The sequence below is a fragment of the Rhopilema esculentum genome, chromosome 20 (assembly GCF_057945365.1).
Source record: "Rhopilema esculentum isolate cy_ngs chromosome 20, ASM5794536v1, whole genome shotgun sequence".
Classification (NCBI taxonomy): domain Eukaryota; kingdom Metazoa; phylum Cnidaria; class Scyphozoa; order Rhizostomeae; family Rhizostomatidae; genus Rhopilema; species Rhopilema esculentum.
In genome coordinates, this window is record NC_142834.1 from 12,849,522 (window position 1) to 12,874,849 (window position 25,328).

A 25,328-nucleotide genomic window follows, 5' to 3' on the forward strand; every position below is an offset into this window, starting at 1 on the left:
ATTTTGTCAAAAAGTACTTATATCATTTTAATCTTTGATTTTCTTTCTCTTTGCAGCAAATGGAGCTGGTTGAAAGCAGGGCTTTAGCTTTGAGCTAACATTCAACGAAGACAAAAACAGGAAAAGGAATGAGGAGTTGTTTGATGGTAAATACACCCCATGGACGATTCTTAAACTTAAAATCAGGAATTTTAGTGAGACTGTTGTTTGTATAATGATCCACAAAGTTTTGTCATTAGAATAAAAACAGTTCTAGTGGTAGAATTTTTATATGGAAAATGAAAGCTGTTTTGATAAAGTATTATTAAATTTGTATATTTTGACCTAAAATTTTATCTGTATATAATTATGTGAATACTTTTTCATATATGAGTCAAAAGTTATAAAAGTCATATGAAAGCCACTAATAAACTTAAGTTTCGCTTATCGTAATTGTCCCTCTGATTTCTCTTTAATATTCTGTTCGTCGAAAAATAATCCAAACAACATACTTTTCAATACTGGTATATCTCACAGCATCAAAATTTGAGAAAAATTTGAATTTTATAACTTGATCTCTTTTTACGAATAACCATTAATGTTAATAAACCTTGACAAAGTAATGAAAAATTGTTTTGACAAATTTTCTTGATATTTTACAAATGGTCTTACCTCTGATCAATGAGCTGTGCTATAAGAGGCAACCACCATTCATAGAACTTTGTTTCACGAAGCAGAAATTTCGCAGCATTCCTCAACAGGACAACCGACAGAATCTTCTGAGGCTGGATCTGCAATGTGCACCCACCGGACAGCTTTGATGCTTAGATTTGTAAAAAAATCCATTTCAAACCCTTCCTCTCCTTTGTTGGTTCTCTGTATTTTGTGGACAAGATGCACTCAAAGTTACCCTACCAAATCCTAACAAGTGCTGGGCTAAGTATTCGGCTGTTTTGCACTATTAGGGAACTCTTGTTTAGAAGAACGGAAACTTTAAAAATTCTGGAATATTTGTGAATTTTAATGCATGATACAAGATTTAGCCTAGACTAACAACGAAATTTGCTAGCTTACTTTAAAATTCTATACTACAGACTAATAAAAAACCTGAACTAGATAAAAAACTTCGATACAAAAAGCCAATATCTAGCTAGAGCAAGACTATTTACAGCAACATCTCTAAAATACGTTTTCAAAACGAAGCAAAGTTATTCAAAATTCGAACAAAAAAATCTTAAATATTGTTTCTTCAAGGATATTTGAATGAATAAAACTCGGTAAAATAATACTGTTTAAAAATGTTTATTATTATAGCTAAATTTTTAACAAAGTTCATAGGGATTAAAGTGAACTTCTTCAGGGGCCAAAGGCTTTGTTCCTGCCACAAAATATTTGCACAAACAAAAATGTTGATAATAAGCAGGGTCCTTGCCACAGGGAGCAGGGGGCATGGCCCGAAATTTTTCTCCAAATTTAAGATTTGAATTAGCTCAAATTTCCATTTAAACAAAGTTATAGGTTATAACAAAGACATGGAACAAGAACCCAGAAGTAAAACATCGTAAGGCAAATTTATTAAACAATCATGGTTTGGGGGCTAGAGGCATTGACATTGCTCCCCCCCAAATTAGTGGCGAAGGCTTTGATAACCAACGACCTTATTTGAGCTGGAATCTTGTAACAATTACCTACTTATGCCGTTCAATTCCTGTCCATTGCACCTGCAGGTTTTTCCTCGAGAAATTAAGCCTTTTTGTAACAATATTATGGAGCTCAACGCCATGTCATTAAATATACAATTGTTGGTACAATCGTTTGAATTCATCGATTAAAGCTATGCGATCAAAATATGTACCATTGAGACCCTTTGGTATCTTGTAGTTTATGGAAAAGCCCCTTTGGCTACAAAAATCCACAAAAATGCCGTGCGAACTATCTGTGCACTTAGAACAAAGTACGATCTCCAAAAATTTGATAGAATTTACAATTTATCGAAAAATATACAACAGTTTGCTAAATGTGAAAGAACATAACAACATGAGTGAGAAAAAAATGAGTGGCAGGCAGAGCATCCACAAGAAATAAATATACTTTAATAAAAACATTGTTTGAGACAAAAACAATTTCTGCCACTTAGTTTATTAGATACGACGATAACACCAGTGATGAATTTTTATACAGGGACAGGTTTTCCATCTTCTTTGCTCGATTTTCCTCCTGCGTTTCCAGGCATTTCTACGTATCGCACATTTAATTCTTCCCCATCATTATCATACATACTTTTGCTTCGCTCGTCACAAGATTTTTTAGAACATTCTAAGCAACGGTCTGCTTCTGTTTTCCAGTTTTCTTCAGCACCCGAATCAGATGTGACGGATTCCCGACCTTTGCGATCGGCAAGGGGCGCCCCCATCTTTAGACTGCCTCGTCTCACTTGCACAGCCGTCATTTGGTCTGGACCTTTCAGGAGGTTAGTTTCCGTTGCCTCGAACAGTTTTCTTTTCATTTCGTGGTAGAAAGACACTTGCTCGAAAGTCTCAGATATATCGTTTTCTAAAAACTGTACCACTTCCAAGAAAGAAGGTCGTGCCCGGGGGTCGTTTTTCCAGCAGTTGCACATCATATTATACAAGCGATCGGAACAATCATCAGGTTGTTCGAGCACTCCCCCGTCGACAACGAATCTAAGAACATCTTCATTAGATTTCCCAGGATAAGGCTGTGCTGCCAGTGTAGCCATTTCCCATAAGACTACACCGTATGACCTATAGAAAACAACATGCATAGACAAAACTTCCAAGCATTTTTCTATCAGTATAAAAAAGTTGACATTTGGCACCAAGCTACTGGACTAGTTTATAGTAGAAAAGTTTTGATCTTCTGATTTTCGCAGGATTTTGATGGACCACGCAAACCATAAGGCTATATATGACCCGTAACCGTAATTTGAAATGAAAAAGAATAAATTGGAAGGGGTGTGCGATAATTCAACTCCAAAAAGTTCCCCACCCAATAGACAGAAACAAGGACAACGTGGGCAACAATCTCAGGAGCATCTGCGTTCATGTTTTTCAGCAACCTAGCGAATACTCCGTGGCTTGCCCTCCTATAAACTATGATAAAGCCCCAAAGTTTTCTATACGTTGCTTGCAACATACAGCGACGTCTACCTCGTAGCAATAAAATGATCAAAAGTATTTCTTCGGCCTAGTTTTGTTCTTCCACAATCAAATCTGCCATTTTTCAAAAACGCCGTCTAACTATATATGGGGAAAAACTACTTACAGCACGAAACTTATCAAAATGTCACGCATGCTGAAGGATCAATAAAGTTACAAATTTTAGCTTAAACCAATACAAGCAAATTTCTCAAGGCCTAACCAACAGACGGTACAGCGGGACGACTGACACTCTGCTTAAAGAAAACTATCTCGTTTGCAACGCAGAGCTATTTTAGGCATTAGTGTGAGCAAATGACAAGACCAGAGCAGGACATGAACCAGCGACAAGGGTTTCCGCTCCACCCAGCCGCTCAGGTGGTAAAGCAGAGTCGCTGGTCGTGGGTTCGAGTCCTGCCCTGTTTGTGCCGCCCGCACGCATTTTCTCTCAGTGTATTCTCCCAAAAGAGAACCGAAGTGTGAGGTCATCAAAAATCTACTTTTTGAATTTCTTTATTGTGACCACATAATCTGAAAGAAGAACATGAAATGCCTCTCAATCTGCAAAATCGGTTAGATACTCTCGAAATTGGGCGAGATATGGCCAATGAAAGATTTCAAGTTTGCTAACGGTAAACTGTTATTCTGGCCCGGTTCATAAAGTTATGAACCAAGACCAAATTACAGAGGTTTGATGGGGCAAGAGCCTGTGCTAAAGTGGCCATATCTCAGCCAATTCGTTATACCTTTAACTGATTTTGCTTATTTAGAGGTAATTTTATAATAATTATTCGGGTTACTCTATTCCTGTTCTCCTGACAAATTTCCAATTGCTCAGAATTCAACTATAAAGGGAATACATACCACACGTCTGAAGCCGTTGTAAATATACCGTCTCGAAGACTTTCTGGAGCCATCCATCTTACTGGCAGGAGTCCCTTTCCACCTTTGCGATAATAATCGGTTTCGTATACATCTCGAGTCATTCCAAAATCGCCAATTTTCACCGTAAAATCTGCCGAAACCATGCAGTTTCGCGCTGCCAAATCTCGATGGACGAATTTTCGCGTCGCAAGGTATGACATGCCATCAGCGATTTCAGCTGCCATTTGCAACACCTCTGCGAGGGTTGGTGGCAGATTGCCACCTCGTTCCTAAGATGAGGTCAACTAATCAGTCTTAGAAGACCAAAGTTGGGCCAGTGGACCAACTTAATCCCATTCGTCAGAAGGACCAGGTTGAGTTGATACCATACTGACCATGGAACGGGGGAAGTTGGGTACCAGAAAAACGTTAAAATTAAATTTGAACGATGGGATAGGAATTTGACACTCTTTCAACCAGCATAGCAAAACTGTTTATAATTTTAATGCAAAATTCTTCTTTGGTTTAAGACTGGCAAGCAATTTTAATTCATATTTGAGAAAAATAAGAATTCATTTGTACCAATAACGGAATACAACAAAACTGTTTGCCAAAATTCTAAATTTCTTGAAAGTGATTCCTTACCTCCGGTCTTCGATTTCTTAAGAACGTTTTCAAGTCGCCCCGCTCCATGAGCTCCATGACAACTAATGTTGGCTGTCCTTGCGACACAACACCAAGTAGTCGTACTATATGATGGCAGTTGAACGCTTTCATTATGGATGCCTCTTGCAGGAACTCGATGCGATCGCGTATTGATGCATTCTCATTCACGGTCTTAACGGCTACCCGTAGTCTCGGCTCTTCCTCAACTATGTCGTACCCAATGCCCTCGTAGACCATGCCAAAAGAACCTTTACCAAGTTCTTTGATTAACTCAATCTTTTCACGAGGCACCTCCCATTCGTCGGGTATGTAAACTGCGAACGAAACAGGTTCCGTAAGTGACAAATAGTAGCTAAACAAAAAACACAAGGAGAGACAGAGGGACACAGCAAAGACTGAGGGAGAAAAAAGTTAATCTGTTTGTCCAGAAAATTGCATTTAAATAAGAAAATTAACCTTTTCTGTTCAGCCCTTAAAAATCAAGATCAACTATCAAAACCTAAATTAAAAAAAATTGATGAAAGAAGATGTTCGGTGCTGTAGCTAACACACATTACACAAATTCTCTTTGAAAGTCTCCCGCATCACTTTAATATTTTATGTCAAAGAACAAATTCACATACTAATAATCTAGGTTGAAAAATGATTAAGATGGGATTAGAATAAAGGCTTGCACTAGGTCGTAAATTAGTCAAAATAAATATTGTTCCTGACGGTTGTAACTGGAATTGGTAAGTTAAAATATTTATAAAAATTTCACTCAAAACATCTGCCTTCTGGCTTGATTAATGACAATAACGATAAACGCAAGTTTTGAAGAAAATGGCATGATAAAACTACGGTGGCATTGATGAGATATAAGTTGATCAAATGATCGTACCTTCGTTTGAATTTAGATACTCAGGGTTCACAGATGCATACAGCACGCCAGGAACGCCCATCTGTGCTGTCCTAATACAAACAAACATATTTTAGTTGAAAATAATAAAAAGAAGAACGCATGCAACACGTTTGGCACCTAGATTCCAGTAAAATGATAGCTAAACTAGTTTGATATTCGTCAAAATACGTCCATCTAAGAGTCATCCGTTAGTGTGGAAATCCTGGCTAATTGTCACCCTTCCTGAAGGGCGATTTCAGCAAAAATTGTCAAAATAAAAACGGTACGTCCTGGTTGTCATTGATATGGTAATACGTCATAGCTAGAACCCAATCCTTGTTCAAGTGTGGGTATTGTTAAGGCAGGATTTGTGTAGGTTAACACTGTAAAAACTTTCTAAACAAAACAGCAAGTTATAACATCTCAGTCTACAAACTGACCTGAAATGAAAATTTCATACTTACTTTCTAACATAAGTGTAGTATACAATCGCCAGAGCAAGCAGAATGATCAGAAACGCAGCCGCACTGCCAACACCAATAATGATCGTATTTGATCCCTTGGTTTCCAGTGCTACTTGGTCTTCAATTGTAAAGAACGTAAGGTCGGTCCAAGGACCATCACCGGCCGGTGTCACGGCTCGGATTCGTATGGAATAGTTTCCAGATACGAATCCTCTTTCAATGAGTGTAGTTGGCAGGTGGCCAAGACGGCAACGAAGGCGCTCTTGATTCACACTGTGCCTAGAGGTTAAATAGTATGGCATGTATTTCATGCTTTCCTATGCAGTCGAATTTCATTAAATCGGACCTTCTAGGCCGGTAAAGAAATGTTCCGACTTAGCGAATGTCGACTTTTTCTGGGTATGACTTAAGCCTTAAATAAGGTAGGAAAATCCGATGGAAATTGAAAATCAGCCCGACTTAGTGGAAGTCTGAATTATCCGGGGTGACTTGACAGGATTCAACTGTAGATCTGATGAAGGCCTAAAACTAAATGCGTCGTAAAAAGGAAGGCAACCCTGAAAAGGCGAGAAAAAGACTGTTTTGGGGGTTTAACACAGTTATACCCCAGATCTTATCATTTTAGATGTATCATGCTCATGCTTCATATTGCGGTGTATATATAAATACTCTACAATTGTAGATTGTGTAAGAAATTCATAAATGATTAAGGGCTTTTGCATATAGTCATTTAATTGCATTGCAGTTTACAGGAAAAAGGTTAACACCGAATATTTTAGTTGCTTTCATATCTTCGTTTAGGTTAATTGTTTGCTTTAATTAGCTTTCGAGCTATCATGATGCCATCTTTTATCTATTTATTATTACTCATATTTTACTCTTACATTATAATCTTGTTTAACGAAGAAGAGATTTATTCAAAAGTCAGTGAGGTGATGTTTATGCATCAGGATCCTTAAGGCGTTCGCGTGATTATTGATCTCAAATAAAACAAAGAAGCGTTCCTTACTTTGTACGAATGTCGTATCGGAGAACGATTCCGTTCGGAGCGATTGGAGCCATCCAGCTGACATTATACGAGTCGCCTATGACATTGACTTTCACAGACCCGGGGATGATGTCAGCAGTAGAATTTGCATCCGTTTGACCGAAAACGCTGGCACATCCAACTGTCGATTTCCGACAACCAGCTTTATTACAAGGGCAGACCTAAAAAGGAGGAAAGAGACACATGGAAACGCCATAACGGGTACTCAGCTGACTGATAGGACCTGACATGGCAAGATTCGAAATAGTATGGGCTGAAATGACACGACACGACATTACATGACACAGTGACATGATATGTCTAACCTGACCGGTCATTACTTGGCCTAGTTATCTGTCTAGCTCTTATTAGAATATAATACAAATATTTGCGTAAGGATTGCTCAGTTGCTAGAGGCACAGAATACAGACAAGATGTGTCCCTGTCATGGCCAGACCTTTATACAGATAAAATGAGTCCTTGTCGTGGCCAGACCTTTATTCAAGTGACGAGAGATGCCAGCTCTCTGTAATTCCAAACAAAGGAATCATTAGGTGTGGTCATATCGAAAAGCTCGGAAACTGCTCGATAAGCATAACTTCTCAGTGTGCTAAAAACTACCTTCGGAAGCCAGGTAGGAAAAACAAACAAGACTTTTTAGAATTCCAAGGCCTATGCTGTTGGGAAATGTTGCTGACTGAGCTGTGGGTTTTCATATTTAAGTATACAAAGCAGTTGTTGGAAAGCAGTTTATAATAATAACGCTTTTTATCACCCTTCCCGTCAGGCAAAACGCAAAACGCGAAACAAAAACGCAAAAAATTATACAATTGTAAATAACAAACAGACACTCGAGGGAATATGAAAATTGACAAAAAAAATTGAGAGACAAACCTTGATTTTATACTCTTGGAAGTACGGCAAATCTTTGATTACATATTTTAATGTTTTGCCATCGACGCTGTCAAATTTCTTAATAGGCGTAATAATTGTATTTGTTTTGTTCAGAAAAGGGTCAGTAGAGGGTCTTTTGGCACCCATTGACCGAGAACTGGTTGGAGCGAGACCTTTGGTTGTCTTTGCTGTTGGTGATGGTTTCGGCGTGCAGTTGCCCTGAAGAAAACAGAATTTGTTAGGCATTGCAATAGTCACATCGATAAAATATGGAGCAAACAGATCGCCCTTATAATAATATAGCAAAGTCCTGCAGACTCCCGGTAGTTTGGGCTTCAAAGGGCGAACGATATCAATAGCTCGGTTAAATAGAGGTTATTGGCAAGACAAGTTACAATTCAAATAAGAGTTTGAAATATAAGGCAGACAAATTATTGGACTTCAGAATTTACCATCTGTACCACAATCTATTTTTTCTACCATATCTGGTGCGAGGATGGCTCAGTGCCTAGAGGCGCTAGCTTCAGATCCAAGAGAGTAAGGAGAGTCACCAGCTCTCTGGAATTCCAAGCGTAGGAGGTGGAGTCAGATCGAAAAAAGGACAACGACACTGCTCGACCAGCACTGTCTATTACTGTCCCAAAAATACTTTCGGACACTAGTTATAAATACAAATACACATAGAAATAAAAATAGTTTTTCGTCACTGAACCAAACAGCAAATAAACCTATGCACTCAAGTTCGATGTCAAGTCAAAATACGACTTGTACAAGACACCCACCGACTTTGAATCACCATTACAGTCAGGTAGCTTTGATATTTTGCCGATTGACGGAAAATTCATCCTCTTTTTCTTCTTCGAAAACGTTTTCTTTTTCTTATCATCGTCGTCATCTTTTGAAGGCTTGGTGAAAATCTTCATGATAATAGCACCCTCAAAATCCCTGTTAAACAACGCGAAATTTCTGTCTTCTACAATTCGACGCGATTCTTCGACACTTGTTTCGCAGTCACATGTTATGTTTCTCGGGCAGTAGCCTGGAAAAATTTCGGAAATTAGAAAATAAATAAAATTGTATAAACATACAAGGAAAATGTATTACAATGAGAGATGTAAGAATTCGAAGAAATCAGCATTGCGTGCATCCTAAATCCTCGAAAATTTTTTGAATGCTTCTTTAACAGTTGTTGGCAAAATCAACGTTTAAGCAGATAAACACGCAAACCAACTTATTTGCGGGAAATTTGTCGAGAAAATAGAGGTAAAAAAGAAAGTTTTCTATTTCAAGGTAAAAATGATTTATCATTCTGGGAAGACATCTACTCGCATAGGTAAAATATAAAACGCAAGCGACGCTTATTAAGAAAATAATATTGGAAATGAGAGGACTGTTCGAGTGGTCTTATTTGAGGGATGAAAGTTATCTTTGGATTGATGCGCCATTGTAAAAACTACACAAAAAAGTTATGCAAAGATTGAGGATTTTTTGTTTTATTTCTGCCAGCTCTGAACATTTTCTTGAAACCCAGTTTCTAGGTAGTTCTGATACCTAATGTGGCTCAGAGTCAATTATCTTTAGCTCCATCATCATTGCAGCTTCTTTAAGGCTCTTGGGCAACCGGCATGCATTGCGAAAATATTTTCAAAACGGGCCTAATGTCGTACTGCAGAAAAATACCAAACACATTCTGTTTCTATGCCGGTTGCCTAAGAACCTCCAATCGAATTAACCTTTGAAACTGGAGTTGGACACCATTAACAAAGCAAACAATCCCTAGGCCAAAGCAAACAATCCCTAGGCAAATTGTTTAACCATCGGGCTTTGGTTTACAAGTGATATCAAATGAGATATTGACTGCATCAAGTGTGGATAGTATCAAAGTGTCAAGGGTCTCTCAGCTATGAAAAGGCAACCATTTTGCTTAGAATAAAGTTCTCCTCACCTCATATAAACCTGACAATGACTTTGAAACAAAAGCCTAAAAAGTCCTTAGCCTATATCAATCGTGCCATCATTCTTCGGACTTAAAACAGATGACATTTCAATCGGGATTTATGTAAAGATAAAATTTTTTCAATTGTCCTGTCAGAATCTGTAAAGTTGGGGTCAGATTCTTTTTATTTTAGAGACTTTTATAGAGCTTGCTCATCATGAAGATTAAAAAAGTTTAATTCTTTAAAGATAACTTCTGACAAAGCTTTTTGTCTCACAATTTGGTCTGATGGTACGTCTCATAAATCGTTCACATGATGTTGCTTCTGTGTTAATCAGAACGTTCCTTAGTCAAAAAGATAACAAACTAATATCAGTTGACAATAAAGTATACGAATTTTGAGAGCAGCCTTACCATTGTTAACAGGTAGAGATTTTGAAGGGTCTGTGTTCCCTTGTGTCTCCTCCACTGTGCTTGAGGACACTGACGTCACATCCCGTGAGCACCAATTTAGCTTTGACCTCCAGAAAGAATACTGTTTTACTTCATAGTATATCCTGTATTCTGTAATCACTCCATTGGGATTATCGGGGGCTTTCCATGTGATCTCTATGTCAGATGTTGAAAGATACGAGGCTTTCAGACCTAGTGGTCTTCCTGGACCTATGAACAGAAGAAGAAACCAAAATAATGTAAACGAAAAACTTTATTAATCAAAGAAATAAAAAATGAAAGGAGCAGATGAAAAGAGTGAGTAACGAAATAGTGAAGATAAAAATTAATAGATGTTAATATCTAAATAAAAAAGCCTGGATTCGATTCTAGGCTCAATAACATGACTTAGGATTAAGCACATTTTCAATGAAAGAAATAATCGGTTTCGACATCCTCAACTATTTCCATTTCCCAATCAAATGGATACCTTTTAGATGCGATTAAGAGCTTATCACTTGATCTGAATCAGACTAATTGTTCGTTAAATATGATACGATCCGAATTCAAAGATTACCAAACCGGGTTAGGAAGGAAATAACCCGACTAGAGATAAAATCGCTACGTGTTTTCCATTTTCCTTTATGGCTGAAAAATTTAAAAGGCGTATTTAAAGAGATAAGAGATATCCCAAATCGTGGAACGTTTTTAAAAAGATGAAAGAAAGATAATACAACGTTCACTTAAAGTTAGCTTTTTTTGGAAGGTGTATAGCATACAGCGATAACAAAACGTCATTTGAAGATAGACAAGCGGAAACATACTCCTGAGAGTATAAACATTGGATAAAGGCCAAAGGAAAGCAGAAATCCAAGCGAGGATCGAAAACAACGTGACAGGAAGAATGCTGTGTTTGATTGGTTCTTTGTTTTGACCAATCAGGGACCGCTAATCTTTACCTAGTTGAAGAACTCAGAAGAGTAGATTAACTTTTTTCAACAGGACTGTCTTTTGATGTAGACAGATTCCAAAATAACTACATGAAAATACGAACTTGCTTGCCCAATGATTTTAAAAACTGTCGCCACTACACGTTTTTGCGTACACTGGATTCTTGCGTAAATGTTGACCTCTAGCCGAATCACATTTTTATTGTGGAAAACAATATTCAAGAGACATCTCATACCTGAAAGCAATTTACCTCTAACGAAGAAGTTCAAGCAACATGGTTAAATTTGATTACCTGATTCTGAAAGCCGAATTTGAACAATATCACTCTTTCTTCCCTCGCCTTCAAGAACGTAGGTTTCCACGAAAAACGCATAAACTCCAAATGGCTTAAGCTTTGAGATAATTTTGTGCATCGGGAACTTCGTGGAGCTGTAAAAAATTCGAGAGGTGCTTGTTAAAAGAGATAATTAGGATAATTATCTACATGATTGACAGACTGACCATAATGTAGCTGATGATAAAGATGATTGCTGATGATGATAATACGGTTGTTGTCGATGACTATGATCATAGCAGTGATGATTATAGGGGTGATGATGTTGATGATAATCGCGATCGATGCCTATATTGACGATTATGATCGGATGTGATAATGATTGATAGCTACTGATTGCTGAAAATGATTGATCACGATTGCTGTCGATGATTTTGATCAACTGTGATTATTTATTGATTGCTGATGACGATTATGATCATAGCCATGATGATTATAGAGGTGATGATGTTGATGATAATCGCGATCGATGACTATATTGACGATTATGATCGGATGTGATAATGCTTGATAACTACTGTTTGCTGATGACGATTTTTGACTGTTTTAATTACGAATGTTATGATCACAAGTCAAGATCCTTGTTTAGTTGCAAAATCTCAAACATCATACTTTGATTTGGGATCTGGTATAAATGTTGGAAAATCAACGTCTTCTTGAGACCATCTGCAAAGAAAAAAGATACAATATTTTAGTAAGAGGCGGTTGTCTAGCTTAGTACATATTTCATGCTACTTTAACTCGTGAGAGAGACATACCATGAGAATTTCCCTGCCCATAATTTAAGTGTGGTGTTTAATAAATATAGATTAAAAATATTTCTGTATGGCTTGGTTTGAAATTACGTTTTCGTTACTTGAACCTTCAACTTATCATTAAAACGCCTTTTTAAGTGCGTTTTCATTAACTGCCACTCAGTGAATTTCCCGATTTAAAGAGGGAGATCTCCAATAAAACTGCAACACATCCAGATTTCCTGTAAGATTCCTGGTGTTGATTTATCACTAACGCGTATGTACCCATGCCTGAATTGAAGTGATCTACGAGATATCTTTAACATTTGCTTTTTAGCCTAGGCCTTTCCCTTTCATTTTTTACTACAACAATGAACACAAGAGGGAAAGTAAAAAGGAAATAATGACTCACTTCGCAGCACCACAGGTGTCGTCTGATTTTCTCTTCGGCTTCCCTCTCGTATCGCCAGAGCTAAAAGCGTTGGAAAAAGCTAGGTTCAAACAATCGTCATAGTCATGTGATCCAAAAAAAAAAGTAACGCATTACCAAACAAAAAAAGTAACTCATTACAGCGGTGTAGGGTATGACAAAAACCCTTATGGTCTAGCCTCGCTTGCTTTTTTTTAATGGAGGATAGGAGGTAAATATGGGACAGCAAACTTGTCTTGGGCTGGCAGAGGATAGTTAAAACTTGCAATCATATTGCAACGCTACAGCATCTATTTTGTTAAGAATGAGGTTGGTTATTGTCCAAACCAAGCGCTAACCCTATTGCCAAGTATCTGTTTTTTGCATTACTTCATTTGACAGCGAAAACGAGGAAACAATGAAAAAAATAGAAGATAACTTTTCCCTTTTTGCGACTGCAATATCTTTACTTTCCCGAGGAATGAGTCGGCCTCTAGAAAGACTTTCAACTTAACCTTTTAAGCCCCAATCCAACAAAAAGCTAGGGGCAGCACGACATCGTGGCAAAATTTCTTGCATGCCTAAAACTATTTAAAATCTGACGACAATTGGATGTAAACAGCTACCACAAGACTAGCAAAATATGAGATGTTTATGAGCAAAAAGTAAACGGGCCACTATTTCTATCTAGTTATATGTTGTTGGTGCTACGGCCCGGTCATACCCAAAATTTACTGGCTGGTAGACAGTGAATGTGGAGGGGGGGGGGGGTTATGATGTGCCCCCCCCCCCACCCAGAAATTTGCTAGAATAAATTCACAATGATACACCATGTCGGGTTTTGCAGTTTTCTTACGAAGTGATTCTTACCAAGGTCCCTTCTCCTTAACATAATGTCGGTGCAACGGCCCTGGAAGATTATACAACTCTGGACAAATGTTATTTTAGTAGGCTGTATTATGGCTTCTCTTTTTCTTGCAACTTCTTATTTAAAATTGTGAAACTCATTATCATATTACTTACATCATACGATATTTAACAATGTAGAAGATATCACGCTGATCAATCTTCTTCTTGTCATGGTACCAAGAGACATTGACGCATTTGGTCTCTCCAAAACCACAAAGTATCGATCCTTTCATTTCTGAAACAGTTATGTTGAATTTCTCGAAGTTACCTGCCGAAATAATAGACATTTAGCAATACTTGAACTTGTTCAATTATTTTATCGCTCAAAATGATTTAATTTCGAAAATAGAGAAGAGACATAACCTAAAACATATAACTTTTTTGCAAGTCAATCTCCACTCAATTATGGCTTTTACTGTAACGAAGGTAACGAACAAAATATAAAGGTATCATTTTATAATGGCACATAATCTCGGACATGGGTCGAAATGTACATATTCTGAAATTGGCGAGGGTGAAATTTTTTTGATAGAGTGCTACTTATTTATTGATTCCAGATGGAGCTTGATATAACTGTATTAGGCTGCAGGATTGTCAGACGAAACCCACGCTAAGAGTATAAAATTCCCAAGTTGTTTTTAAATGACGTCAATGCGTAGAACAACACTTTTTTTGATAGCTATTATCCCATACCACATCAGTGTATCACTACGTTAACTTATCTTTACGTCAATGGAATTTCTTAAATCTATTGGTTCACTTCAGTCACAGCCGTATCATCTAGCCAGTAGCCTTTATGGGCGAGCAAAATCGTTTCCTTTGAATTTGTTCTTAAATTCATTTTGATAAGATTCATTCGGGTTCTTATTACAGATGTTCCTTTGTCGCTTCTTAATCTTATTCAATGGAAAATGTATTTAATAGAGATTATTTCTCGGAAATCTCGAGATTCCACTTGTGATCGCAAGAAATCTTGGTTTCCTTAATCAACACAAATCGTAAACCACGAAAGATTCTTGTACTGTTTTCGAAGGCATGGATTCATAAGCTGCAAATAAATAGCACAGCTGTTTAAAATTGTGGCATTTGATAGCAAAACAATTGGTTGCATCTGGAGAAGCCGAATCCAACCTTGAATTGAAAAATGAATGATGGCGGTGACACCCCAGGCTTTAATGCACTGACAATACGGCCTAACAACGGGAAGACATCAAAATCATAATACCAATTAGGTGTAATGGATAAGCTAGCTACTTACAAGCACCAAGATAGCCATTCTTTGACTCTGTTACTGTCGTTAACTTATTGCCAACCAGCTTCTTTTCAAGCGCTTTAATTTCACCTGGACACAAATATGGGTTGCTATGAAACAGCAGTCGGCCTTTGCTAACAAACAGCTTCTTAGGTGTCCACAGTGACTTCAGATTGGAATTGCGGAACACCAGAAGCGCGAAGCTGAAAAATGAAGTTCTCAATTACTAGATGTCAAACTCGTTCAATAGATTTAGACTACTTCACGACAAACATGTCTAAAATACTGATCGTAAAGAATCATAAGTTCCCTATCTAGCCTTTTTATTGATTGCTAAAATTCTTTTTATTGATTGCTCTAAAATTCAGCTTATTCAGACAACCTTAAAAATTAGGACAAAGAATTTGGTCAAAACACCTACTAAAAGGGTTTATGTCTCTTTAGCAGTTGGCTTATGCAGTAAAAACCCATAAATTTGAATTCCATTGTTTTGTCACTCTTCATTTTTACTTTCTGGGTTCTTGCAACACATTTGCTACATCTTGCAAGATTTTGGTGTTGCGACGGGACTAAGCACTTACAATGTTTCGTTTTTCGCGAGAAGGCGATGATGCGCTTTATAGGAAAAATCTTCTGCTAGATTAGTGTTGAAGACTGTTATCGCAAATACTGATTATCACACAGTCCTAAATAGTGACAAATTAAGGCAGGTACACACACCATAACTAAGATAAAAAACAAACAGCAAACACATGGATGGCTGAATAAAATGAATTTAAGTACTCACTCTTTCTGCAACAAATAACTTGGCTCAATCGACTGTAGACTTCTGAAGAAACTTAGTGACGTCAGAGCTTCTGATTCTCGTATTTCAATGAACCCCTTAACAGTTTGTATTGACCCAAGATGCTCCTCCAGTTTCTCAATGACATTGCCTGCAAATAGCCAACGAGAAGAGTTACAGTTTATACTTGCTCAACACAACTGCCTATCTTTAATGTTACCCTATGAAAATATCATGAACTGAGACAATAATCGATGTTTTTGTACTGTATAATATATGCTAATATGTTACAATATGTGCTCTTATGTTTTAATATATGCTAGATAGGATGTAACGACATCACTTACTCGGTCCTCCGCGAAGCTCAATAAATAACATATGCTCATATGTTATAATATATGCTCATATGTTATAATATATGCTCATATGTTATAATATATGCTCATATGTTATAATATATGCTAGATAGGATGTAACGATATCACTTACTCGATCTTCCGCGAAGCTCAATAAATAATATATGCTCATATGTTATAATATATGCTCATATGTTATAATATATAAATGCTAGATAGGATGTAACGATATCACTTACTCGGTCCTCCGCGAAGCTCAATATTGATATTCCCTTTCACAACTGTACACCCTGACAATACTTTGGCACTTGACAATACATCAATATTTACACCGACTCTAAATTCGCATTCTAGAAAAAATGATTAATAGGAAGGAATCTATATAGATTTTCATAAAAATTTAACGAAAACTAATTTTTATATTCTAATAAAACAAGTCAAAATAAATACGAGGAAAAGCTACTGTTTATCATGTTATAGATAAATGAGCAAAATAATCTCTTTATAAAGCATAGATAAACATTCTTAGCATCCAATTTCGCTGATTTACTTCTTATAATTGATTCTACAAAGGCAAATGTCTACAAAAGTATGGGTAAAAATTTGATCCAGATAAAATTCAAGAAAATTAAGCTTCCTGGTTATGCTACCCTTAATCTAAGCTTTAAAAAACAGTCCTAGCGTAAAACAACATAGTGTGTAATATTGTGTAACACACTCTCCAACATAGTGTGTAATAGGACACGAGTATATGCCACCTCACATGTTACCTATCAATCAATGTTCTTTTCAAATTTTAACGTATAAAAACAACCGTTTGTAATTAATTGAGGATTTAGTTTTGGGTGCAATTGAAGAGTACACAAAATGTATTGAGTGCGCTGTCTCTGCCTCTCGCTCCTTATATTTACTGGTGGCCCTTCACAATCAAAAATGTTTGTTTTATGGGCATTCATTTAATATAGCCTTTTTAATGATATTGAACTCTGTAATTATCGAACTTTCACTTGTATTTTGATTTTAACTTTCATATCATTAAATAAATATTTCACTGTAACTTTTAAGCCATCAGGACTCAAATGATAACAGTATTGGATATATATACTGATAGGCTATCCTGTTAAAATATGCCTGTATCATTATTATTATCATTTCATGCTTGCATACCAAAACCTGCCTTGCAACAGTCAGGCTGTCGTCCAACCATAGAACCATTCGTTTGTTTTGCAACGCTTATATACAAGGTTGATGTAGGCGTTTTTGTGGCAGATTGTTATGCTCTTATTGTATCGAAAGTATCCATTTTGCTACATATGGTGGGTGACTTTCTGAAGATTGATGTTTTTGCTAATAATAACATTTAAGAGGAACAATACAGTTATAATTAAGAATTTGGTTCCAATTTGATGTACCTCTTGGACATAGAGATTTCTCGCATTTGTCACAATATCTTGTTACGTTGTTTCCAGTATAACCAGCTGGACATTCTTTTACGCAGTGTCCGTTATGCTTGTAGTATCTCAAAGCAGGGATCATCCAGTACTGCCAAAACGGACATTGTTTGCCACATTCGAAGTTTTTCACCTGAAATTTGGAGAAATTAATAAACAATTTAAAAGCTTGGACTAACCGTTCTAGCCTGATAATTTTGATGAGTTAAGCAAATTTTTGTTTTTTTTGGCTAGAAAGGCAGGCCCAGAACCTGCACTGCTTTACGTTTTCAGAGGTTCTAATAAAAATATAAAACAGAGAATACTCAGGGGTTATTTAGTTGAGGTTATTTAATGAGATTACTTCTGGTTGATAAATCTGGAAGTTAGCCTTTTCTATTGAATGGACAACACTTGAAGCCAACCGTTTATTTATCACTATAATAAAAAGCAATTAAAAGTGGTAAAAAATATCGAATATGTTCAATATTTTCCTTAGACGCTCAAGATGCGCACATGGCAAGAACGCAGCCGAGCAAAAAGGCATCAATAACATTTTGCTCCACGCCATGTATGTGCGGAAGGATTCATAGCTGGGGCGACGTCAAGTTGTGTGGCGGACTTTATAGGTGAGGCGAAGTCAAGTCAATCTGTTGTTTCTTCGAGCGCTATTGCGAAGGGGGGAGGAGGAGGGGAGATAAATAATACCCTTGTTGTTGCAACCAAATTGCAAATGAGGTTGAAATTCACAAATTCTGTTTGCTTTCCTCGTTGTTGCTTTTGGAGTAATTATAAAAGATATTTTAAATTTTCACGACAGATCTGACCTGTATAGAAAAAATATCGTTGACTGACATACCTGTACCGGAATTAAGGGGATAGCCCCACTGTCCCAGGATTTTACGGACCCTGTTAGCAGGCACATTCCGGGTAACTAATGCATAAAGTAGATCCCCTGAGGGGGCATCCACTTTCAATACAACCCCCCCCCCCTTTCACGTGGATGACAGGCATAAAAGATCCTAATTTTAAAAAGACCATATCATATCTCATTGCAGTAATTTTTGTGAATTCGAGGCACTTACAACATGCATTCCATCTGGACACTGTGATACGCAGAAGCCGTATTTCCCAGTTCTGTAGTTCATGCAAGCGTGACAATGGCGATTAGATTCCTTCACCGTGCAGCCACCAAGACATTCGGAATGACAACATTGGTCTACTGTGCCATCAACACATCCATGCGCACCACAAAATGACTTGCACACTGAAAAATACAAGAAACTTGATAGTATTGTGGTCATTGTAAGGGATGCTGACAATTATTTACAAAATTTCAACGTGCTTTGAAGCTTCAGGGCGGCAAAGAGGCAGTTTTACACGATAGATGGAAAACTGATCAAAATATCAAAATTCTCGCTATCCAATTTTCACTGTCTTCATAGGCAGTGTGATAATGACGTCATAGCTCAACGCCTTCTGTAACATGTATCAGATTCGAATGTTTAATCAAATCAAATAACAACTAGGTAGTTACTTACAATAAAGGTACACAGAAAAATATTCTACTGCTAATACAAGAGAAATAAAGAAAAGAAAAAGGTATCACATTAATAACAGTAAACATGAAAAATGAAAGCTGTAGGACATGTGAAAAGCTTAAAGATTCTAGGTAACGAAAGTAAGGTTTTAAATTATTCAAGTTTATTTCAGTATTTTTTCCTTTCAGATTTTAGGACATTCTTTATGAATCAGTTTTTCTTGATTTTCCATGCTCTCGTGTTAATGTCCAATAATAGAGATTAGACAAAAAGAAACGTCGTAAGAAATTGTTACTTTAGTAAGTTAGAAAAGTATAACGCTTACTATCGTTACCAGCTCTTCAAAAGCGTGACATAAGTTCGGAAATCATAATTTCAAAATGATCCTCATATGCTCCCAAAGTAAAGGACCTTTATTCTTCATTTTTCAAAGTATCTACTTCGTTTAAGATGGCGCGCATCCCAAAACTATACCAAGAAAGTGCGCTACCATAAAGATTCAAAATGAAGTATATGCGAGACTGGATAGGCTGGTAATGCGCGGGTGGCAGGCAAATCAGAAAACGTAAACAGGCATATCAAAATATCAAAAAAATATATTCTATTGTCAGAGAAAACTCCCGCTTTAATCTGCTTGCGAGCTCCAAAGACCATGAACAATCTCTTGTTACATTCACCCACCGTGTCTCATTTTATTCGCTCTCTATCCAACCCCCCACCCCACCTAAACCCCCCTCCAGCCCCCTAAAAACGATGCTTACTCTTCAGGTAGAAATCATACACGTCTCAAGAAAACTTAATAACATTGGCGAGTATTTTGCACTTAGCCAAAACTATCTAAAATAGCGAGATGAGGAGAGTTTCAAACTGATGTTCTAACACAGCTTTATGTGGTCTTATTATAAGACTTTGGCAGTAGCTGCAGCAAACGACAGCCGAGTAACTCACTAGCAAAACTACGATGTAATATTACAAGGCGCCAGACTTATAATCCCAATCCCCTTTTTACAAAAAACATACACAGACTATGAAACAATGAACACAGAGAAGTAAAATGCCTGGTCTGTTCTTTGGGCTTTTCGCTTCGCTATGGCAGTTACTCGTTCCCTCAAAACATATCCTACTGCATTGTTCGCAAGCTTGTCAATTAATTCCGTCATCTACCAAACCCTTATTACCATTCTTTCGGCGATTGAGGGAAATATATGAAAATATATTCGTCTCTTCATCTTTGAATTTGCGTTTTTGTTCTATTGTCGTTTGAAAACCTCAGTGCGCGGCCGTACAAAGCCAATGTACTTTGAGAAAAATTATATTCATTTCCCTAGTAAGAAGTTGTAATTAGTGAACAGTGTCAAGCAGTCAAGAGGCAATTCTTCAGACAACAAACGGATTGTTCTTTGTTAAGCTCTGTGTCCCAAGAATACAAAATTCTTAAGCGTATACTTGGAAGAAAGGATAGTTTCGTCTCTTGGATGTTAAACTGAGTTGTAAAACTGTTTCACTATTTGAGAGTTTATCTTCACATTTGAGAGTTTATCGGCGGATTTACACAGAAAAACCAATATCAGATTTAAGATGAGAACAGTCACAACTGAAAGTAATAACAGTACTTTTAAGTTAAAATAGACAATTCGAGGAGAGCATTTTTTACAAAAAATTATGACTAGATTTTTTAATTGTTTCTAAGCTAGAGGACAAAATTTCAGGAGATTAATGTATATATTAAGCTTTTATGGATTTTAGGATTATGGATTAATCAGAATGAAATAAAGGCACTTACATTTTTGGCATTCTGGGTTACTTCTACTTCCTGGTCCAAAGCAATGCTGTTGTCTTGGACTATCATGGCCAGATGGAGCATAGCATTGTCCAACAAGGCATTTGTTATAGCAATTTTCATTGTTTTTATAAAATGAAATCCCAAAATTTTCCTCTGTGTGTGCTTTGTCTAGAACTATTGACCTCCAATTAATGGTCTTGATGTAACACATTCTGTCATTGTGATCAATTCTAACACCTCCAGATTTGATGACTGTTAATGATGGCAAAATGACTCTTTCTAGCAAAGTATTGTAAATTACCAGAGAATAATGAACAATTTGCTCCTGGCCTCTGATAACTGCTAAGTTTGGAAACAGATTACTAAGACTAGGGAGATCTTTAAGATAAATGACAATCAAATATCCAGTTATCTCCCTAAGAGCGGGGAAAGAGGCATCGTAGAGCACTTTACGAGTTTCACCAAATAAGGACCGAACTACAATACTACCATGAAATGTTGTACATCTCTCAAGATGTTCACAGTTACTGTTCTGCGCACATTTGTCTTTCAAAAGCCATAAATGATGCTGATGAAGCTTTGGGACACATTCTGTGAAAAAAGAGAAATAAATATTAAACTTCTGAGGCCATGCTCACAAATAAAGAGAGTACATAGACATGAGAAAATGCGTCTAGCGACACCTGGGGGAAGAAGGGCTGGGATCAGGCCTTGCAAGGAGACGTGGTCAAGCTTGATTAAGTGCCTCCACATGTGCCTAGAAAGTACTAGGAGCTTGATCGAATGAGCATCTAGCATGTTTATGATGTCTAAAAACTAAATGCGAAAAATCAAATTTTGTTGTTGATTATATTTGAATACTCAATCGAGCACCTAGAAAGTGGAAGGTGCTCAGTTTGTCAAGCGCCTGCTTTTTGCTCCTCACAAGGCCTGGCTGGGATAGGCAGCATCATGGCATGGGAAATATTATAGGCTATGTGACACATGGGTTAGGAGGCCCCCTGCTAATCAGGCAAAATTCATTTCATTTCATGCTCAATACCAGCTGTACTATCTTTGTGAAGCAATCATATTGGGCCAATACCCATACTAAGCCCCCCTTTACATTTAGCATCTACTATGTTAACGGGAAACATTGGGTGCACATTATTAGACTATCAGTTCTGTTCATTCCACTTTTAAAAATCCATATCTTTTAGAATACAGCATCAGGTTATAAAAGATGTACCAAAAAATAAGAAAAATAAAGAACAGAAAATATAGATAATTTTACAAAAACCAAGGAAATTTGCATGCAGGAAATTCTTAAAGGATGAGCTCTCTCAATATAGATAGACTATTCAAGGAGAGAGCACCCCTGTAGTAAAAATCTATTAATATGTTATTTATTACTATGAATTGGAACCAAATTTTTTGACGTATAGAAAAAGGTAATCAATCTCTTCAGTTTTGAAGATCAACTCCATCTTATCTTTAAATGCAAATAGGATATAATTTTGTACAATAAAAGAATCAAAATTATCCAGGCTTTTTCTCTCTTCAGTGGAAGATTACCTTTAACAAATGTCAAGTCAGCCACTAAAAGCCAGATTGCTGCCATTTAAGATACAAAGATTTAGGATATGGGAAGCGCCCAATAATTTGGCACTGGGTGGGTAGTATCCCTTGCTCTACTAAACCAAACTTGGTTCTTATGTCTTTCAATTTCAGAAAAAATAATTAAAATCCTATTTAAGAATTGATTATAACTGTTGGTATAGTAAAAAGAATATGATTGACTAAGATGGTAGATATTAGCAAAGAAAAACCAGTGAAATTCACATAATGTGCATCATTAAGGAGCATGGTACCACTTGAGCTGTGACAAAATTCAGGTTTTTTTGTCTGTTGACCAAAATTTTTGATTTATTTTCAACTGTAAAGAACTACTTAATTAAGGCCATATATTTTCTGAGAAATAAAGTTCAGAAATTGGTGATGTTTGTTCATTACATTTTGAACTTGTACAAACTTTCAACATTAAATTTGTAATAAGCAGGTGGAAATACAAAACTTCATCTTTTTTCAATATATATATAAAATGTAATATGTCCAAGGTTTGAAAAAAAGAAAATCTGCTCATACATTGAATTTGTGGAAATATATCATGATACAAATAAGACTATACGAAGAGCAGTATTTAGAAACAAACCCATGCATTATGAATGAAGTTAGTGCAACCAGACTTGGCCAGACTTAGCCTTACCTGGTCAAAAAAGCTTTTGAAGACTTTGAAGACAACATTTGAGGCAGGTCTCAAATCAAGGCCCCCCCCCCCCTACCCTTGCAAAACTGAGCAATTTTCTTCGTTTTACTATTGTTTTCCCCTTATTTCTTGGCGCTCTGACTCTGTTCCCCTTATTTCTTGGCTTAATGATAGTGCTGCTGACTTGAAAACCACTTCCTGATTAAAGACTCAGTTTTATAAAAAAAATACCAGTAGATTGAAACCAACTAATATAAATGTTTATATGAATTTTGATATACCCAAAAATGAACATGAAATAGCTGAGTATTTTTGTGTAAAATTTCCAAGACGCACGCATTTGATTAAATTTTCCTTCATTGTGATCGATTAAACCTAAAAACAGTTACCAAAACATTTTCTTCCCCACAATCTCTTCCTGACGTTGACAAAATACTCTGTAATTTAAGAAACATTTATACTACAGCTTGGTGCAACCCTATACAACCCTATACAAGGCAGCTACACCCAAATCCGGTTGTTCATTTGCTTGTTCCTTTCACTGCCACTGGTCATTTAAACACGCAATAAACAGTCAGTTAAAAGATTTGTATCTATTTAATACGATCATCAGCACCAGACTAAGTTAACAAAACTCACGGCTGCAATAATGTTCAAAATCCGAGGGGACAAACAAACATCTCAGCACGATAGGCTATCGTCTAACAAACACTTGACATAAACAAACACTGGCAAACATGACAAATTGACGAATACATACTTATCCGATTCGGATGGCTGCCGTAGGTAGGCCGACAAGCAAAACAATATAAACTTTTACTCACTTTTGTAGGGGTAATATTTGCCATAAGTTGAAGTAACCAGAGCCATTGATGAAAGGGCGAAGAGCCAAGAAACTAAAACGTCAACTTTGGCCGCGACCATTCTGCGTCGGAATGTCAGAGAACTAAGCCACTCTTTTTAAACTTCAATCTGGCAGCATTTGGTAAGACACCCTTGATTACGTTTGACTAAAGCACACGAAAACATCGCTCAAATGCGGTTTCACCGACGAATTAATCACTAAGGCTTCAATTACATGGCACAAACCATCTACTGGAGGACAAGCCACATCCGATCACCTCAAAGTCGTCGGATATTACGAAGATACGATTTTCTTTTCTTTCGGCCTTTGTTGCTGCATTGCAGTGGTTTCTGCACACAGACAATCCATTCTTTGCATAACATTGTCACGTGATACAATGGTTTCTAACAAATGTTTTCATTTCTGAAATTGGCGATATATCATCAAGTCATGTGCTGTGCTAAGCTGTTCGCCAAGAAATTAGAATTTACGAAACAACAACATAGTTGTAAACAGGGTGACCTATCTCAAGTGTATTGGAATCTGCCTTGAGCATTAAATTTTGTGTTTTAGCTGCAAAGTTTAGCTCGAACATATTTGACTGCCGCATGTGAATTTTCGCAAAGGATTTCAGTGGAATTCTCATGCTACAATAACCCAAATCACTTTAGGATTAAGTTGCATTGGCAGTTAAGCTCTCGATTTAAGTTCATCTTTAGACAACAAAAAATTCCTATAAAAGTCACGCATTTAGTCAACAAAGCTTCAGAATGCCAACTTCAAATCAAAGAAGAACGTTATTCCTGTAATTTTTCCTTTCTAGCATCTAAGCTTGAGTGAATAAGAAACTTTTTTCCTATGAAATTTGGTCCAAGCATAGCCCATGTCCTTTTTTCCTATCAGACTCTTTTGATTTCTCAGATTTAGTTACATTGAAGCATCTCAGAATTTAGTTTCAAGAAATTTTCACATTTAAGGAAACATTGCAAAAGTCAAATCCAAAGGTTTGTGGCTTTAAATGCTGTAGAATTGAGAAAAAAATCAAAAAGCTTTTTAACTTTAAAGCTTTTATAGTTTTTCTAGTTGTTTAAAGATAAATCTTGGAACTTCACGTGTGTTGTTGTTGTTAAATAGCATATCTGATGGTTCATAGGAGCCAAAGATATTGTCTTTACATTAAATATATAACCATTTTATAAAGACAAAGAGAGAAGGAAAGTATACGTTAAGTTATGGACGTTATATATTGTGCAGCATCCTTAACTGTATTTATACAGAAGCTCTACACTCGCAGTAAAGAACTGGATATTTAAACATCCACCTTCAGAGTATTTCTCTATGAAACGTTGGTGGTGTTATCTTGAACATTTTATATCGAATTAAAATGCATCAATTGATGATCTATGGCCTGCTGCACATTTTGCGATTTACAAAACTTTTTATAGGAATAAAGTCT

The 25,328-nt window shown here is 36.7% G+C and overlaps 2 protein-coding genes across 5 annotated transcripts in view; one reads left to right on the forward strand and one right to left on the reverse strand.

Annotated features, from left to right (window-relative positions):
• The window catches only part of LOC135687250 (tubulin polyglutamylase ttll6-like), a 27,301-nt gene extending 20,151 nt beyond the window's left edge, over nucleotides 1–7,150 (forward strand). For all 3 annotated transcript variants that reach the window (XM_089114421.1, XM_089114422.1, XM_089114423.1), the window contains one exon: nucleotides 57–7,150. In XM_089114421.1, the coding sequence (XP_088970547.1) occupies nucleotides 57–98 (42 nt within the window). In that variant the 3' untranslated portion in view covers nucleotides 99–7,150. The remainder of the gene's footprint in view (nucleotides 1–56) is intronic.
• On the reverse strand, nucleotides 986–24,223 carry LOC135687247 (putative insulin-like peptide receptor). 2 transcript variants are annotated; one of them, XM_065203764.2, is made up of 20 exons: nucleotides 23,853–24,223; nucleotides 20,784–21,374; nucleotides 18,545–18,726; nucleotides 17,442–17,613; nucleotides 16,269–16,379; nucleotides 15,677–15,824; nucleotides 14,896–15,092; nucleotides 13,752–13,905; nucleotides 12,732–12,791; nucleotides 12,198–12,251; nucleotides 11,544–11,680; nucleotides 10,283–10,531; nucleotides 8,715–8,971; nucleotides 7,933–8,151; nucleotides 7,021–7,220; nucleotides 6,012–6,290; nucleotides 5,548–5,618; nucleotides 4,647–4,981; nucleotides 4,002–4,291; nucleotides 986–2,744 (listed from the first exon to the last, which is right to left on the reverse strand). In XM_065203764.2, exons 1-20 carry the CDS (start codon nucleotides 23,950–23,952, stop codon nucleotides 2,153–2,155), a joined length of 4,398 nt encoding a protein of 1,465 aa, XP_065059836.2. In that variant the 5' UTR covers nucleotides 23,953–24,223; the 3' UTR covers nucleotides 986–2,152. The 2 variants fall into 2 exon arrangements, with proteins under 2 accessions (XP_065059836.2, XP_088970546.1); XM_089114420.1 differs by lacking the exons at nucleotides 16,269–16,379; nucleotides 17,442–17,613; nucleotides 18,545–18,726; nucleotides 20,784–21,374; nucleotides 23,853–24,223 and adding an exon at nucleotides 16,021–16,188.
• Between the last annotated feature and the right edge of the window lie 1,105 nt (nucleotides 24,224–25,328).